General features: G+C 41.7%; 1 protein-coding gene and 1 non-coding gene across 3 annotated transcripts in view; one reads left to right on the forward strand and one right to left on the reverse strand.

The window, feature by feature from the left end:
- RASAL1 (RAS protein activator like 1) overlaps nucleotides 1–18,784 on the forward strand; it is a 126,620-nt gene that overhangs the window by 105,073 nt on the left and 2,763 nt on the right. The window contains exons 13-18 of one of the 2 annotated variants that reach the window (XM_089655420.1): nucleotides 5,866–6,058; nucleotides 6,259–6,396; nucleotides 9,260–9,404; nucleotides 14,322–14,494; nucleotides 15,932–16,072; nucleotides 16,212–16,347. In XM_089655420.1, coding sequence (XP_089511546.1) covers nucleotides 5,866–6,058; nucleotides 6,259–6,396; nucleotides 9,260–9,404; nucleotides 14,322–14,494; nucleotides 15,932–16,072; nucleotides 16,212–16,347 — 926 coding nt within the window. The remainder of the gene's footprint in view (nucleotides 1–5,865; nucleotides 6,059–6,258; nucleotides 6,397–9,259; nucleotides 9,405–14,321; nucleotides 14,495–15,931; nucleotides 16,073–16,211; nucleotides 16,348–18,784) is intronic. The other variant, XM_089655421.1, reaches the window with a different exon arrangement.
- On the reverse strand, nucleotides 1,374–1,665 carry LOC149443648 (signal recognition particle RNA). Its single transcript, XR_016306644.1, has one exon.

The raw sequence follows: 18,784 nt of genomic DNA on the forward strand, positions 1-18,784 counted from the left end.
AGTGGATTTCCCATTATAGTTTGTGCTATGAGTTTACCTTGCAATCACTACTTCCATTATTAAGACGGTCTCGCTCTTTATCGCCGCAGATGGTCCACGCAAAGGGGAATCAACTTCTCACTCAATCATTTCATTTAGACAGGTTTTGCTCATGATTTTAAAATTTGAATTCCACCCTTTCCTGTCAAGGCAGTCTACTAGATCTGGCAGAGTTAAACAGGTGGATGTTAAGGCATACAAGCTTCTGACAAAAGGTCTTTCGGGCAGCTATTTTACCTGAAGACATTCCCCAGGCTTTCTTCTGTTGTTTTTTAGTGGGCCTGTTTTGTTTGCCTAACTCTGAGTTAGACTGCTTTCAAATATACAAAATGTCTTTGAATCTTGTGTCTCAGGAGCATGAACATAGGATTTTTGTACTTGCCATAAAATACTTTTCTTGGTATTCATTGAGGGGCACATATCCCACCCCACTGTGTTTATAGTATTGTTCTCAACACTGCTTTGTTACAAAATTGAGGTGTGCTGGGAATAGAAGGTATTATACCAGGCTGGTCACTGATTATTTTTGTCAGTTCCCAATCTACCTATTTGCGACTGTAGAACCCGAATGTCTCTGAACCCAGTCTTTCTCAATAAACTCCAAAAAACAGTGAATATTATATAGGATGTTGATATTGTTTAATCATTAATAGAACTAAAGGCAAAACAGTTTTTTGGATTTTTTTTTTTATTTTGGATAGAGTAAGAGAGGATTAGAACCTGGCAGGTTTGTGTCTTCATTTGTGTCCCACTGTGGAGACGTACCTTTACTTTCTGCCCTATAGTCAAAACAGGAAGTGAGTGGAAATCCCTGGTTGTCACAAGAGCTACCAGAACTACTGTTCCCAATAGAGGATTTCCCTTTTATTGCTGTCCAGTGGACAACCCCAAGACAAATTCGATGATAATGATAAACATGGCAAAGACAAATAGAGAGAGTGAATCTACCTAATGGAGACACATACAGTAATAAAAACCTCAAAACATAAGAACAAACTGGGTACTGGAAGCAGATTTTCTAAGGATCGCTGAAATTGTTACTGGGCACACTGGCTTTGGTTTGGCAGCACTCCACAAAACCGGGACCACCCTCAGGAAAAAGGGAAAGGACCCAGAGTTGAGAATCCACATGCATACAATCCAATGAGAGCACAAAACAAAAGTCCAAGCGTCCAGGGAGATTAATGATAAGATTAATTCAAAGAAGGACAAAGCCAACATGTTTTTTGAGCCAAACACACTCCCCTTCATCAGGGCTTAAGAATTCTGCTTAAATGGACTCAAGTGATCAGATACCAAATAAAACTGCACTGTTTTACTGCTTGGAAAGTTTTAGGAAGGCAGGTTACGCCAGTGTTAGTGAGTGAAGCAAAGGGTCTTTAGACTCTTGGATGATTCCCACTACTGATCGGAACAGGGGTTTTGACATGTTCCGTTTCTAACCTGGGCTGGTTCACCCCTCCTTAGGACAACTTGGTGGCCCCTGGGCTCCCCAAGAGCCACTATATTGATACAGAAGTTAATGCAGACACCCTATCGACATAGTGCAGGGTAGACCAGAACTCCTGGACTCACGCAAACCTCAGCCTCTTGAATAAATGGGATTACAGATGCACAACGGCATCCCGGTCATTCAGTAACATAACGAATGTCGTTTGAAAGTACCTCAAAAAAGTTTGTTTTCAATACTCGATTTTGGAACGAATAGACTTTGCTGAACTAAAACCACATTTGTTCATTTGAAAAAAAAAATCCATCCAGCTGCTTCAAATTTTCTCATCACTACAGTCAAAAACAAATGTCGATTTGAACCCATTAACCATTAGAAGCTAAATTCTACTAGTGTGTGGCCAGCATTAAGCAAACATTTGTGCCATTCTAGGGACAGGCAGTTAAATGTTGGGCATCTGGGTTAGCTGTCGGTCTCCCCATTTTGATGCATTATTGGGCATCAGGGATAACTGTCAGTTTCTCCATTTTGATGCCTACCTGTATTGAGGAAAAACAGGGTATACTCATTTTGAACAGAAACAGAAGACTAAATGGTTAGCACTTCTGCCTGGCAGTACTAGGGTCGCTGGTTCAAATCCCGACCACGGCACCACCTGCCTGGAATTTGCATGTTCTCCCTGTGCCTGTGTGGGTTTCTGCCGGGTACTCTGGTTTCCTCCCACCCAAAGACATGCTGGTAGGTTAATTGGCTCCTGTCTAAATTGGCCCTAATATGTGTATGTATGGATGTGAGTTAGGGACCTTAGATTCCACGCTCCTTGAGGGTTAGGGACTGATGTGAATGTACAATATATATGTAAAGCGCTGCGTAAATTGATGGCGCTATATAAGTACCTGAAATAAAAAATAAATAAGACTAATCTGAATGCAATAAAATACATATAAGCTTTAATGAAAAATAATACAATGCACTCACAAACAGGAGGTCATAGAAGTGTTTATGAGCCTTTGGAGAGGATCTGGCAGTCTTCTCTGGCTAGCAGAGGGGCTGTTTGAAGAGGGAAGTCTATCTTTGCTGGATGATGAGTCAGATCTGCTGGACCTACGAGATACTGGAAGACTAGCAGCATCCTCACAGCCCAGAACACATACTCCTCCAGTTTGCAGATTAGCAGTGGCATTGCTAGGTCCAGGCTTGATAAATGGGGAGGACCCCCTGAAACGTGTAGCCATAGCAATGCTATTACTTTTGTGCAAACCAGAAGAATAAGCTCTTTCTGTGCTGCAAGTATTCTGCTATCTTTCAGCAATTTGCAGGTCCAGTGGGACTAACTCGGTAACATCCAGCAGAGTTTCAATATGGACTTCCCTCCGCAAACAATCCTTCTGCTGGCCGTGAAGAACTATCAGATCTTCTCCATAAGCTCACTTTAAGCTGCCCTCCTGTTTATTAGTGCCTAAAGGATATACTGTATGTATTTTACTGCACCCAGGTCATTTGTGCTTTGTCCTCTGTCTTAAGTTTCTGTTCAGCATATGAATAATTCCTGCCTTGAATCCTATAGGTCTTTTAATGTGATAGCCATGCAGCACCTATTATACAACATTTTGCAGGTTTAACCCTCCATTGCCTAGACACCTTATAATGCAAGTTAAAACTGCTCTTATTTATTATTACAGGTACTTATATAGCACTGTCAATTTAGACAGCACTTTACGTATATATTGTACATTCACAGCTTTTTTTTTTGTTTTAATTCATTTGGTTTTTGAAAACATTAGCAGCCTGGCTATTACAGGTGAAACTCGAAAAATTAGAATATCGTGCAAAAGTTAATTTATTTCAGTAATGCAACTTAAAAGGTGAAACTAATATATGAGATAGACTCATTACATGTAAAGCAAGATAGTTCAAGCCGTGATTTGTCATAATTGTGATGATTATAGTTTACAGCTCATAAAAAACCCCAAATCCACAATCTCAGAAAATGAGAATATTACATTCAATCAATAGAACAAGGATTGTACATAGAACAATATCGGACCTCTGAAAAGTATAAGCATGCATATGTACTCAGTACTTGGTTTGGCCCCATTTTGCTGCAATTACTGCCTCAATGCGGCGTGGCATGGAAGCTATCAGCCGGTGGCACTGCTGTGGTGTTATGGAAGACCAGGATGCTTCAATAGCGGCCTTCAGCTCTTCTGCATTGTTCGGTCTCATGTCTCTCATCTTTCTCTTGGCAATGCCCCATAGATTCTCTATGGGGTTCAGGCCATGAGAGTTTGCTGGCCAATCAAGCACAGTAATCTTACGGTCATTGAACCAGGTTTTGGTGCTTTTGGCAGTGTGGGCAAGTGCCAAGTCCTGCTGGAAAATGAAGTCAGCATCCCCATAAAGCTCGTCTGCGGAAGGAAGCATGAAGTGCTCCAAAATCTCCTGGTAGATGGCTGTGTTGACCCTGGACTTAATGAAGCACAGTGGACCAACACCAGCAGATGACATGGCTCCCCAAATCAACACAGACTGTGGAAACTTCACACTGGACTTCAAGCATCTTGCAGTGTGCCTCTCCATTCTTCCTCCATACTCTGGGTCCTTGGTTTCCAGATGAGATGCAAAAGTTGCTCTCATCAGAAAAGAGGACTTTGGACTGCTGAGCAACAGACCAGGTCTGTTTTTCTGTAGCCCAGGTAAGACACTTCTGATGTTGTTTGTTGTTCAGGAGCCGCAAACGACAAGAGTAATATGACATTTGAAGCCCATGTCCAGGATCCGTCTGTGTGTGGTGGCTCTTGATGCACTGACTCCAGCCTCAGTCCGTTCCTTGTGAAAGTCCCCAACACTTTTGAATGGCCTTTTCCTGACAATCCTCTCCAGGCTGCGGTCATCCCTGCTGCTTGTGCACATTTTTCTTCCACACTTTTCCCTTCCATATAACTTTCTATTAATGTGCTTTTATTCAGCACTTTGGGAACATCCAACTTCTTTTACAATTACCTTTTGAGGCTTTCCCTCCTTATGGAGGGTGTCAGTGATGGTTTTCTGCACAACTGTCAGGTCAGCAGTCTTTCCCATGATTGTGATTCCTACTGAACCAGACTGAGAGACCATTTAAAGGCTCAGGAACCCTTTGCAGGTGTTATGGCTTAATTAGCTGCTTAGAGTGGGACACTTTGAGCCTAGAATATTGCACCTTTTCACAATATTCTAATTTTATGAGATTGTGGATTTGGGGTTTTCATTAACTGTAAGCCATAATCATCACAAATAGGACAAATCACGGCTTGAACTATCTTGCTTTGCATGTAATGAGTCTATCTCATATATTAGTTTCACCTTTTAAGTTGCATTAACTGAAATAAATGAACTTTTGCACGATATTCTAATTTTTCGAGTTTCACTTGTATGTTGATCAATAACTTGTTGTTCACTAAGGACATAGATGTAGATCACAAGTTTCCACGTCACTCTGATATGCCTGACCTGTATGCTTGTTGCTGGTCAGTAACTCAGAATTGACAGCCATGCGACTAGTATTTGTCAAATCAATTCACAAAGCTTAAACAACAGTCTAAAGCTGTTTATCGGTGAATCTAATTTTTTTTTTTTATTAGCTAGACAGCTGATTGAAAAAAACTGAATGGATTCCCCCAGCCACACAATTCAGGTTGATGGAGGAATACGCCTGTGTTATTGTATTGACAGTGGGGACTGATATGACAAACATTTTCCAATGAGCTCATTTGTGAAAAGTCAGTTATTAGACCACTTTCTCATGAATGGGAAAAGCCATAGATCAAAGTCCCTACTGAACTGTTCAAATTTTAATCCATGTATGACCAGATTAAGCGATTCTGTTTTTAGCCATGTGACTGTTATTTTCAAATTGCATTTGGCTCAAGTGAAAATAAGTCACTTTTTGGAAAATAAGTATACTTCTCTTAGTTTGTTAACTTTGTAAATTGAGTTTATGGTCTTTTAGTGTATGATGTTGTAAGGATTTTCTTAAGAATTAACAATCTCATCATCTCTCACAGTGACTAAATGGTTAGCACTTCCACTTATCAGCACTAGGGTTGTTGGTTTGAATCTCAACCATGGCACTACCTGTGTGGAGTTTGCATGTTCTCTATGTTGGCCCCAGTATGTGTATATATGAATGTGAGTTAGGGACCTTAGATTGTACACCCCTTCAGGGTTTGGGACTGATGTGAATATGTAAAGAGCTGTTTAAATTGATGAAGCTATATATATATATGTGCCTGTAATAAATAAATAAAATCTCTTTATACAAACTAAACCTGTTTTTTATGTTGGTACTGTACTAACATATAAGGTAAATGTGTTGGCTCTGTTAATTCTTTCTGCAGGCGTATCTCTTTTAAAGGTTCAGGTTCTGAGCAGCAGATCCGTGAAAGCAGTGTGGAGTCTTTGAGGGGCTACTTGAGTGACATCATTGATGCCATCTTGGGCTCAGTAGAACAGTGCCCACCAGGTATGCGTCTTTGCTTCAAGCAGCTACATAAGCGTGTGGAGGAACGATTTCCTGGGGCAGCCAGTCAGGTGAGAATAACATTTTCATTCCCACCAGCATGTAATGGGGAGCATGTTGACACCAGTGGATATGCAACACCCCTGTTTGTCAATACATAACCTTCTGAAAGTGGGAATGTTCCCACAAATTCCTGCATGGAAAATCTGGTGGGAGGGAGAGACAATACTTCAGTGGATACCTTCCAATAATGTTTTCTGCTTGAAACCAGGATGTGAAGTATGCAGCCATCAGTGGTTTCCTCTTCTTGCGCTTTTTTGCTCCTGCCATCCTGACACCTAAACTGTTCCACTTACGAGAGCATCACGCTGATCCACGCACTGCACGCACTTTGCTACTGCTGGCTAAGGTATTCCTCAGATGAAGAGGAAGTTTAGCTTTTCTCAGACTGTTTTTTTTGCAATGCATGCCATTTGCAGTTTGTATTGCCACTTAAGTCCATGTTATTTCCTTTAAGTACTTGTCAGTCTTTTTACGTCAAGTTTATATTCCTGTCAAATGAATGTACTTCAGTGTTTTATTGCACTTATTAACAGTTACACTGAATGCTACTTGTTTTGTGGTAGTTTTTTTTTTTTTTTAATAATTATACATATATATAGTCCCTGCCATACTTTCCAGATAGCCCAATTGAATTTTTTTTCCATTACATGTTAAAAACAGAAGTTCATGTTATATGCATTTGCTAAGTCAATGGCACCTCAAATTAGTGTCCCATAAGCTGGAAATACACTGTGTAAATTCCAGCTGATTCTTGATGAACCAGCTAAAATTCAGTACATAGTTGGCTCCCTTGGCCCCCTCCCACTCGACATCCCTCGACTGAAAGATTGTCAGCTGAATGGTGCCTGGATCCAGCCGCTGTTTGGGTACTCGGGCAGGTGCTGCCTGCGGCTTTCAGAATATAATAACCCGACAGGAGTGTTGTTGGCAAAAATGGAGTAATCTGGTAGATATTTTTTGTCCAGGCTGCAAGCTGAATGAAAATATATCCATATATGGCCAGCTAATTATAAACGATCTAAATTACCAGCTTTGGGACATCTAAATTAATTCACAGCCTAAATGCAGGCTCAAATGGAAGCAATCCCTCCTTAAAGGTACAGCAACGCAGCAATAGCCCAGACAAGGCAGTTAAAGACTCTAAAGGCATATCTATATTGGCATGGGACATATTTATAGGGCAATGATGTCACAATCATCACTGCTGCTGTGTACGAGTGGGAAAAAAACAACAACAAAAGGTACAGCCTTCTAAGTGTAAATTTATTAAGAAAACAATGGTTAACCACTTCCCCGCTGCTCTATTACAGATATACTGCTACAGGGCGGCAGGGGTGCACAAAATCACGTTTATACAGTATACGCATTTCCAGGTGGGAGGCATGTGCGCTGTCAATCACCGTGTCCTGGCCGGTGATTACCCACCGGCTCCCAGTGATTAATGAGCATCTCCGACGGGAAGGAGGACTGCTTTGTTTACTAACAGTCCTTCTCCCTGTTGGCTCGGACACACTGCTCTGGATGGCTGTGAACAGCACAGCTATCCAGAGTAGTGTGCTTACAGTGAAGCACCAACACACCGACCCCCAGTAACACACTCCCAGCACACAGTTAACCCTTTGATCACCCCTCATGTTAACCCCTTTCTGCACAGTGCCATTAGTACAGTGTCAGTGCTTTTTTTTAGCACTGATCACTGTATTGGTGTCACTGACGTTTTTTTTTATAGTGCAAAACATAAAAAATGCACAGGCAATCAAGTACCACTGAAAGAAAGCTCAATTCGTGGGAAAAAAAGGACGTAAATTTAACTTGGGTGCAGCATTGCATGACCACGCAGTTGTCAGTTAAAGTAACGCAGCGCTGTAACGCAAAAAATAGCCTGGTCAGGAGGGGGGGGATGAACTCCTCAGGAGAGCAAGTGGTTAAAGATAAAGTGAGAATAGATATGTCATCCGACTATGGGGGTACTGCTGGGCAATCCCAAGGGTTTATGCAGAGTTCGTCAGGGAAGCCGCCAGGTGTTGCAGAATAATGGCAGGAAGCAGATGGAGACGATTTGCAGAGTTCCCTAGGGAAGTTATCGGGTATTGCAGAGTAGCGCCTGGAATCAGCCTTAGATGGATGAAGACCCGGCAAACCAGAATGGAACACACAGGGAAACCAGAAGTCCGGAGCCGATACTGAAGCTGGATGACATCAGACATATGGGCATGGCTACGCATTTTAGGGCGATTCACCATGCCTTTTACAAGCCTCAGGTCTTTACCACATATGAGTGCATTGTATCTTTTATCATTGTTTTCTTAATAAATTTACACTTAGATGGTTGAACCCTTTGTTGTTTTTTTTTTCTTGCATTAATTGCATACAGAGGTTTCTCCCATACTAAGTGAAAAGAAGCTGCAGCCATTAAACAATGCCTGTGATACTGAACATTTCCATTGAACTTTGTTTTTAGGAGCTATCTTTGGCTATTAGCCACTCAGTGGTTGCGCCATAAGAGAGAATTATTTTTCCTTTGTATGTGTGGAGCTGAAGGGTGGGGAATCTCCTGCCACGAGTTCATTTATTAACATAAAATTCTCACAAGATGGGTTACCTTAAGCGAGATTTACTTAAACTGGAGCACTCAGAATCTGGTGCAGCCGGGCATGGTAGCCAATCAGCTTCTAACTTCAGCTTGTTCAGTTAATCTTTGACAATAAAACCTAGAAGCTGATTTGTTTTTACTCAGAGCTGCACCAGGTTTTGCGCTCTCCAGTTTTAGTAAATCTCCGCTTGTGTCTCAGCAGTTATGAAGCCAGTATGTGCAGACTGCACTTGTTGACATACAGAACCTTAGGAAAGAGAACCCTACAAATTTGTATTTCAAAAAATACCATAAAAATAAGGAAAATTTAAGCAAAAAAGCCACCTCAAAATTACAATCAAGTAAACTGTACAAAATGCAATCAAATGTATACTCATTAAAAATGTAAAAAATACAGCATGGTGGAAAGATCAAATATACGTAATGTACTATTGTCATGCTACCTCATTGCCATGATGGCAATTTATGTGTGTAACATGGTATTGACCATTGGTTTTATTATCTGAAGTCAAGAAGTTTCTCAGGTCTTGTGTCAAAAAAAAGCTTTACTCTTGCTCAGTTGTCCAGTGCACATTGTCCAGTATATTACTTGCTTATCTTTATTCTTTATTTTTAGGTAGTACAGAGTATTGGAAATCTTGGGCAGCAGCTAGGTCACGGAAAGGAACAGTGGATGTCTCCTTTACATCCTCTCATTCAGCAAAGTGTGGGCCGCTTGAGAGATTTCTTAGACAAACTCATAGACATGGAGAGCGATGTTGGTGTGTGGTAATAGTAGGCAGCAAATCTGACTGCCATCTTTCATCTGTATTCATCCATCTCAGTTTATATTTCACTTTAGTCCTGCTGTTTGTCTTCCTCACACCTGTTCCACTTTCTGTGTGATGTGCCTCTGACACTTAATATGGATGGAAAAGGGATTCAGATGAATGTCTGTTACCAGGATACTGGATGCTGCTTCTCACCTTGCATTTTCATTAAACCTTACAGTTACTGTTGGATGAGTGTGTTCTGTGCTGTAACACAAAAACAAATAGGCTGAATTAAGCAGTGGATAAATACACTTTAGACTGGATTTAAACCTTTTTTTTGTGTGTGTGTTTTTCGTGTATTTTTCAAATCTATTGGGCCAAAAATGCCCACATCTCTCTGAAAAAATGTTTAATTTTTTCTAGTGGCAGATGTCTAGCAACAAGCATCATTTAAAACAATAGGATTTTTATTGTTAAGCATTATGTAGGTTCAAGCTACAGGTATGAATGTGCCTTGGAGGATCTAGAAAGAACCTTTTTGAAATTTTCTAATTCTGCCTGTGTCTGCTTATAAAATAAACGGGTTGCTTTTGCCATGAGGCAGTTGCAGATCCATGGCCAAGGTAGTAGGAAGATAAGATAAAGCACTTAAAAATAAGCAAAAATTTGTTTCTTTATTTTTACCTTATATAACCAAATGTTGACACTTGCAGCTTGACCTTAAGATGGTAGAGCATCTGAGAGTAGTCCAATGCTGTCTCATAGGAACTAACCCAATTTCAGTTCACAGTTCAGAGATTACTGCTGACTGGTTGCTATGGCTACTACTTGTCCAGGGACTAAATTGGTGTCCCAATCTACTTGTCCAGAAAAAAAAATACATTTTAACCAAAACCGTATTTAAATAGGTGCTTTATTATTACATTACATTACATTACATTGAGTTTATATAGCGCCAAAGGGTTTGCTCAGCGCTGTACAATAGAGGGGGGGGACAATACATGAAACATTACAGCAACTACAAACAGCACACGAGGGGTTATAGGGCCCTACTCTTTCGAGCTTACAATCTAGGAGGGAGGGGGTAGTGGTACAGGAGGAAGTGGCTGTGGGGGATGGAGTGGTAGGAGGAATGAAGGAGAGCAGCAGTTAGGTGAGGGTGGGGTAGGCTTCCCTGAAGAGGTGGGTTTTCAGGGAGCGCCTGAAGGTGAGGAGGGAAGGTGACAGTCTGATGGATTGGGGTAGTGAGTTCCAGAGGATGGGGGAGGACCTGGAGAAGTCTTGCAGACGTGCGTGTGAGGAGGAGACCAGGGAGCAAGATAGAAGGAGGTCCTGTGAAGAGCGAAGGGTACGGGTAGGGTGGTACTTGGGAATCAGGTTGGTGAGGTAGTTAGGGGCAGTGTTGTGAATGGCTTTGTAGGTCAGAGTGAGTAGTTTGAATTTGATGCGTTGGGCGATAGGGAGCCAGTGGAGGGAGAGGCAGAGGGGGGTGGCAGAGGTGGAGCGGGTGGTGAGGTGGATGAGTCTAGCCGCTGAGTTCAGGATGGTCTGAAGCGGGGAGAGCCTGCACTGGGGTAGGCCGGTGAGGAGGGAGTTCCAGTAGTCAAGGCGTGAGATAATCAGGGAGTGCACAAGTAGTTTAGTGGTGTCTGGGGTAAGGAAGGAGCGTATTTTGGCGATATTGCGGAGGTGGAGTCTGCATGTGTTTGTGAGTGATTTGACATGCTTTATGGCATGTCTGGGGCTCTTAAAAACAAAAGGGGCTTTATGGTGACTTTTTGTGCTGTGTATCTCCTCCTTCCCTCCCTGCCTGTCTCCAGCACTGCACCTGGGGACTAGCAGGGAGGGGAGAGACCTTGCAGTGTAATGAGCACCAATTGGCTACTCATCAGGAAAGGGGGGTGTTAGGCTTATCCTTTATCCCTTTCGCTGCCAGAGCCATTTTTGCATTTTTTGCACACGTTTAAAAAATAATTTAAGGCCTGAAGATTACACAAAACTCCAAAACATGCTATATATTTTCTGAAACCAGAGACCCTAGAGAATAAAATAGTGGTATTTCCAATTTTTTATGTCACATGATATTATCACAAAGCTCTAGGAAATGTAAAATTTCAGTAAAAAATACACTTAAGTTAATTTTAGGGCACAAAAAGTAATACATTATCCAATGTTTTTGTAAAATTTAAAAGACGAGGTTGCATTGAGTAAATAGATATCCAACATGTCAAATCTTAAATTTGCATGCGCTCATGAAATGCCAACAAACTTTAGTACCCTATATTTTCTATAGGTGACACTTTTAAAGCCTTTTATAGATCATCAGTTTAGAGTTAAGGAGGAGGTCTGTTGCTGGAATTATTGCTCTCATTCTGATGTGCTCGGCGATATGTAACATGTATCGCAATCGTCGTTTTCATGTGTGTGCGTCCCAAAATGTACTTTTATGTTTGTGCGTGTGTAAATATGCGGGGGGGGGGAGCCTTGAAAAATCTGGGAAGGGTTATATGCTTGGGTGTAACTTGTATTTTAAAAAAAAAAAAAAAAATTTATTTTCACATAGGGGACAAAAAATTCCCTATGGGATGATTGGTGACAGGTTCTCTTTTTTGAGACATCCAGGGTCTAAAAGACCCTGCATGTCTCCCCTGTGCTCGATGGCCGGGAATCTGTCAACAGGGACCGGAAGTGATGTGACATCACTTCCAGGTCAGGACAAGGAGGAGAGGGGACTGGACGTGTCTGCTCTCCTCCCTTCTCTATACCCGCATCCCAACATCTGGTCCTGGGCTCGCAGATGGGCAAGCAGAGCCCAGGACTTATAGCAAGCAAGGGTGGCAGCAGCTGGCACTGTGGGCTGTGTGCAGGGGCGGAGTGACAACTCATGGGGCCCCCGGGCAATAGGGGATCATGGGGCCCCTGTGACCTTTCCGAAACTCAAAAAAGCCTATGAAAAAGGTACCAGGGGCATCTCATGGGGCCCCCTACTGACCCCGGGCCCTCGGGCAGTGCCCGAGTTTCCAAATGGTCAGTCTGCCCCTGGCTGCATGAAAGCAATCGGGTGGCAGTGCTGCCGCCCAAATGCTTCCACCTAACAGATGAGCCCTGCTGCTTGCCTGCAGCAGGGTTAAAGGCAAAAAAATCCTACCTGCCCGGCGCCCGGAACTACATGTCCTGGGCGTCGGGCGATATGAATTGCACATCCCTGCATAAGAACTAGTGATAAACAGAATAGCGAAGTTGTGATAGATCTTATTTGTTGTCTCCACAAACCGTGAAACCGTAATCTTCTTTAAGGTAGCTTTATCTTTATTGACGTTTCCTTAATAGGACATAGACAACTTTAGCATATATTTTCCAGCCTTCAAAGGAATGCAGAGGCATTTCCTCATTTCTCATGCAGGAAATGCCAACCATTATATACAGTACATCCTTAGCTGAGTCACTGATTCCAGGAAATAATCCTGTTGTCTTTGTGTTCATACCATGACTGCTAAGTGATTGACATAGATAAGTGTAATACATCTTAAAGCTAATGATAAATGTTTGTGGTAGTATGGTGTGCAATTAAAAAAAATGTTTGCCTCTTGTACATAATGAGATATGTAGACGCCTAATGGAGCCTTGGACAACCAGGTATTCTCTGTGGCTGACCAAGGGATGTCCATTTGCAAGAAAGTCTTTACTACTGATTTGTGTTGTTATAACAATATTGGTATATATTTACAAACTTTTCTTTAATTTGCCTGACTGGTATTTGTACAAAGCTTTCTACCTCTTGCTTAGCCTGCCTGTTTTCCCTGTTATATCATAGATGTTGCAAAATGCTGCTAGTATTAGTATTTTACTACACATGGCAGTTTTATGTCCAGTAATAACATTAGAAAAGTACTAACTGCTTCTGCTGGGAGACACCATTTTAGCCTAAAATGTCTGCCAACACAGAAGAGATGATCTTCATCCAGAGCTGTTCCCATCCCTGCGTGGATGTAAACTCTGGCATTTGTGTGAGAGTACAGCCTGTGCATCTCCAGCATGTCATTGATTTTGTCAGAATGGCTGCACGGAACACCCATCGTTCCCGGGTGCATAAACACAACTCTCTGCCCGGAGGTACTGGTCTTTGGGAGGCCTTAATGATTAATCTACAAGTTTCTGTATTTAAAGTATAAACTTAAAAACAAACATTAAATATATTGCAGTGTACAAGTCATTAAATTTGGTGACTGCCTTTTTTTTCAGGCTAAGAAAATATTTAGCAAATACAAAAAATACCTGTTGATCTTGTCAGAAATGCAGTGTGCTTGAGCAGAACAGACAGCAAAATATTATCTTTCTTTTGTAAACTACTAATCCCATGTAATGAAGATGAACAAAGGCAGAAATGTTTGAAGTCTAGTCTGGATGGCAGCCATGGCTTCTTCAGTAGATAGAGTGGGGAAATGAGTGTAGATATGAAGGGTTATTAGCAGGATTACTAGGTGAAAAGGAAAAAAAATCATGACAAAAGTAAAGCAGCCACCATATCGAAGGACAAGCTGTAATATGTTACATTTTTGTTTTTGGGTTTAGAGACACTTTAATATACAAACAAAAACATGAAAAAAGTACTTACCTTAAATACTCCTTCATAGTTTCATAACTGACCTCTTTAACTTTTTTTGTTTTGTTTTTAATCACACTTGATCTCCAGAAATTAATTCCGTTAGATATAGGTCCTGCACAGTAATACCCATCATGATCATTATTTCCTTGTGGTTGTCAGTCTCTGTCTCCTTCATAACCCCACTGGCATATAACAGAATGTTACAGGATCTTTAGCTGTTAGTTCTCGGGCCTTGATGCCAAGAAAGTTAATATATTTTAATACTTTCTGACACCTGTTCCTACTTCCAATTGCTCACCTGTTCATTCTTTCTCTTGCAGAGTGTGGACATACATCTCGCACTCTTTTTCATCCATCAGTTACTATTAAAGAAGGCTTTTTACACAAGCGTAAAGCTGAAGCTGTAAATCTGGTTACCCGTTTTACTTTCAAGAAAAGATACTTTTGGCTGAGTGGCCAGACTCTATCCTATTCCAAAACACCTGACTGGCAGGTAAGTGGCATATAAAATAAGGTACACAATCAGAGAACTGGGGTCATCAGTTCACAAAAGCAGAGAAATAATACCTTGTGTAAGACTGTACAAGGAGCCAATGTTTGATTTATTGGTGTTCTAAGCTAAATCCCCACTCCATAATCATGTTTACCTGTGGTCACGTGACACCACAGCCCAGAGTTCATTCCTCTTTTTTTTACTTCTGCTTGGGTCCTTCTTCAGATGTCCACCTTGGAGTCTGCATGACAGGGACACTTCCTATTCAATGCGCAGTGACAGGTTCCTCTTAGGATCCAGAAGAGGACAATGTCATCAGAGAGGGGGATGGTAGTGCACTGGTGATCCTGGACTCCACTTGCAGCACTGTATTTGCAGTCTCTCGGAATGGGTCTTTAACTCAATACCTCTGACAATTTCAACAGCCTTTCCAATCATTACCTGATTTTGCCAGCTGGAAGGATTGGCCAGTGGCCATTTAGTGTATCTTTCTTCTGTACATTTAAAGTAGTTCTCAAGGCTCAAGGTTTTTTACCTTCATGCATTCTATGCATGAAGGTACAAAACCTTCCATGTGAAGTAGCCCCCCATACTACTTACCTGAGCCCCATTTCTATCCAGTGCATGAGAATCTCAGCTCTCTGGGGAATATCCATCCTCATTGGCTTAGACAGCAGCTGAAACCATTGGCTTCCGCTGCTGTCAATCACAGACAGTGAGCTAATAAGGAGAGGGAGGGGCGGGGCTGAGCCTCAGCTTTATTTGTGAATTGACATGCAGAGCAGTGGCTTGTGAGCAAACCTGCTTGGGTGCCTCCATAGCAAATCGCTTGCTCTTGGGGCACTTGGCAGGAGGGAGGGGCCATGAGCACTGGTGGGGGAACCGAGAAGAAGAGCCTCTCTGTGCAAAGCCACTACACAGAGCAGCTAAGTATGACATGTTTGTAATAAAAAAAAAGTCTTTAATATCACTTTAAGTGAATGACTGAAAGAAAATATCTTGGTCTACTTAACAACATAGCAATGCCTAATTATTTGATTATTCTTTCTGCTTCATAATACTCATATTATTGCATTTCAAGACCTTAATGAGACTCATTCTGCAGTACTGGGCTGCATGCTGGATATCCACTGCAATATGCTGCAATTATGCAATAACATAGGCTATTAAATTGGCCTTGCACATTACAGTCTGATTGTATGATAGACTTTAAATATACCATTAACTTTGTGCTGTAGAGATCTATCTGATTTGTATTATTAAGGTTACTAAATAATAATTTTAAATTATTTGGGTAGATCTAAAGGACCGGGGTTGTACAGGTTGTAATATGTATGGCCATGTACAAAATAATTGGACAGAATTGTACAATCAGATTAAAATATGCATTGATAGCTTAAGGTACTTCGCATTTAATGCTTTACTTCCTTGTTGCAGGTGCGCTCTTCTATACCAGTGCATCGGATTTGCGCTGTGGAGCGAGTCGATGAAAATGCATTTCAGCAGCCAAATATGATGCAAATCATTACTCAAGATGCTGAGACACAAGGTTGCCACATTATGTATATACAGTGCAAGGTGAGAACCAATAGTCAAGGTTTTATATTACCAGTACCATTTAAAAGATTATGCAAAAACTAAGAGAGGGGAAAAACTGTGTAAATATTAGAGTAAAAATGGCATTTTTTCTTTTTACTAAATATTATTTTCTTTATAGAATGTTAATGAACTGAATCAGTGGCTTTCTGCCCTGCGTAAAGTCAGTCTGTGCAACCAGAATTTGTTGCCAACATATCACCAAGGGGCCTATCGTAATTCACATTGGACATGCTGCCTGCAATCTGACCGAACAGGTAATATGCCTAGCCATAGTACAGTGTGCTTGTGAGCATAACTCCATGTTGTATAATCACTCAATATCTTAATCATACAGTACAGAGCACAGGTGGAGTATTCATACACCATGGGTTATAGTCTTTTACCTTCAGATGATTGAATACTGGCAGAACTTTAGAGGACATGCCCCCTGGGTAACTCCCCTATAATCCTACCCAACTCCATGAGTCTTCAATTTTGTTCTAGTGTCTGAATGTGACTAACCTTTTATCCACCACAGAAAAATCGTTCCAAGCTTAGATTTTTTTTTAATTATTTTATCTTAACTTATCCTTCAAACAATCCCTCACTGTCTTCTAATGTCAGCATAGAATCAGTGTATCCAGATCAACACAACCTAGGTAAAACCTTGGGAGCCATTCCTGGACCCCACCCTGTGGGAGCAGCCTGTAATGTTGCCACGGGCAGTGGATCCTGCATGGGCACTCACCTTGGAACTTGGTGCAACATTTTGAGTTAGCCGCAGTGTGCTATACAGGTCCAGGGCCATGGTATATTGCTATGGAATTCCCTGAAGATTCCTTTGGGGGCATGCCTGAACTTTAAATACATACAGTCCTGCATTGTGGACAGGTAAGATATTATTTACCCTGTATCTTTAACCATTACTGTAAAAATGGGTCTGTGTTTGGAATGTATTCACTTCAAAGTGCAAACTTTTCAACCACTCAGAAGTCAGTCTCTGATGGATAACTAGGTGCTACATTACACCACTGGTTCACAATTTAATGCCACTGAATGATGCATCCCTGGCACTGGAGCAAGAGCTAGCTCTAAAACCTGTCTCAGCATTTGTTCTAGCTCATGATTTAAGGATTGCAACAAATGGCTTATTGTGGCTCTATTCTCGATTCACATGCATAGAATCTTATGGCTAAAAGCTTGGACAGTTGAAGCTGCCTGTAAAAGGTGTCTCACACGTATACCTTTCCAAGGAAGATGTCTGCTTGGTGAGGCACTTGACCACTTCATCAGAAAGGTCACAGGTGGGAAGGTTTTACTTCCACAGCTGAAGGTCTCAAAACCACCCTCCTCAGGAACCCCTAGCTCCTCTAAACGCAGAGCATCTGTCTGCTCTAACCAAGCTTCATCTTCAAAATCTGAGTACAGCCCTTCTTTTTGACACAAGGCTTAGTCCACCAAGCCTTCCCCAAAGCCCTCTTCACAGTGAAGTTGCGTCTTTGCTCCTAAGGGTTCGGGGATGTCTGATACAGTTTGCCTCTCTGGGTCACAGATGTCCCAGACCTTTGGGTTCAGTCTGTGGTTTAAAAGGTGACAAAATAGAGTTCAATGCTCTACTGCCTCAATGCATTCTTCTTTCAAATGAACCAGAAACTGCCCAAGGACAGTTAACTTTGCAGAATACCCTGAACCATCTCTTGTTCCAGGAAGTCATTGTGCCAGTACTGCCACAGAACAGAGTTTTAAAGGATTCTGCTCAAACCTGTTCACAGTACCAAAACCCAATGGGGTTTATCCTATTCTGGATTTAAAATTTCTCAGCTAATTCCTTCAAATTCCAAAATTTTGCATGGAATGCGCAAGGTCCATAATTGCTTCTCTGAGACAAGGGGAATCCATGGCCTCTGTGAACATCCAAGATGCCTATCTCCATTTACCCACCTAATCAGCACTTTCTGCACTTCACATTAGCAGACAACCACTTCCAGTTTGTCGCACTGCCCTATGGCATGTCCTCCCAGAGTATTCACAGTGGTCTTAGCACTCTCTGCTGGCCCTTCTCAGAACTCAGGGAATTCATGTCACAGGCTATCTATATGATCTTCTTCTGAAAGATTAATTTAATTTCCTGCTATCCAAAAATGTCAACAGGACAATTCAGATGCTTCAGGCCTTTGGCTGGATGGTCAATTTTAACAAATCTGCTCTCCAGCCTTCCCTTCACCTGGAAAGTTCTGGTCTTGGACCCATCCCAAGCACAAGTCTTTCAGAAAAAGTTCTAAAAGAAATAATGCTCAAGAATTGAGAATCAAGAGACCTCCTATATTATATTGAGATTCTCCATGAGAGTTCTAGCCTTAAAGGTAGCCTCCTTTGAAGCAGTACCATTTACCCAGTTTTATTCAAGAAATCTCCAAACAAAACCTCTTGTCAACCTGGAAAAAGCAGGCTCCTTCTCTCCATTTGCCCATGCAAGGAATTCCCTTTCTTGGTGGATAAAACTTCAAGCCCCATCAGTGGGGAAACCATTCCTTCCCTATCACTGGAGAGTTAGCACAACAGATGCAAATCTCTTAGGCTGGGGAGGAGCATTCCAATACCTTACAGTCCAAGGAACATGGTAACTGAGTAAAGCTAAGCTCCCCATCAACATCTTGAAGCTCAGAGAAGTCAGGTTGGTTCTGCAGCACTGGGCCGCCTTCTGAATGGGGC

Source organism: Staurois parvus, unplaced genomic scaffold (assembly GCF_062004578.1).
Source record: "Staurois parvus isolate SC_StPar_1 unplaced genomic scaffold, SC_StPar_1.0 ptg000840l, whole genome shotgun sequence".
Lineage (NCBI taxonomy): Eukaryota > Metazoa > Chordata > Amphibia > Anura > Ranidae > Staurois > Staurois parvus.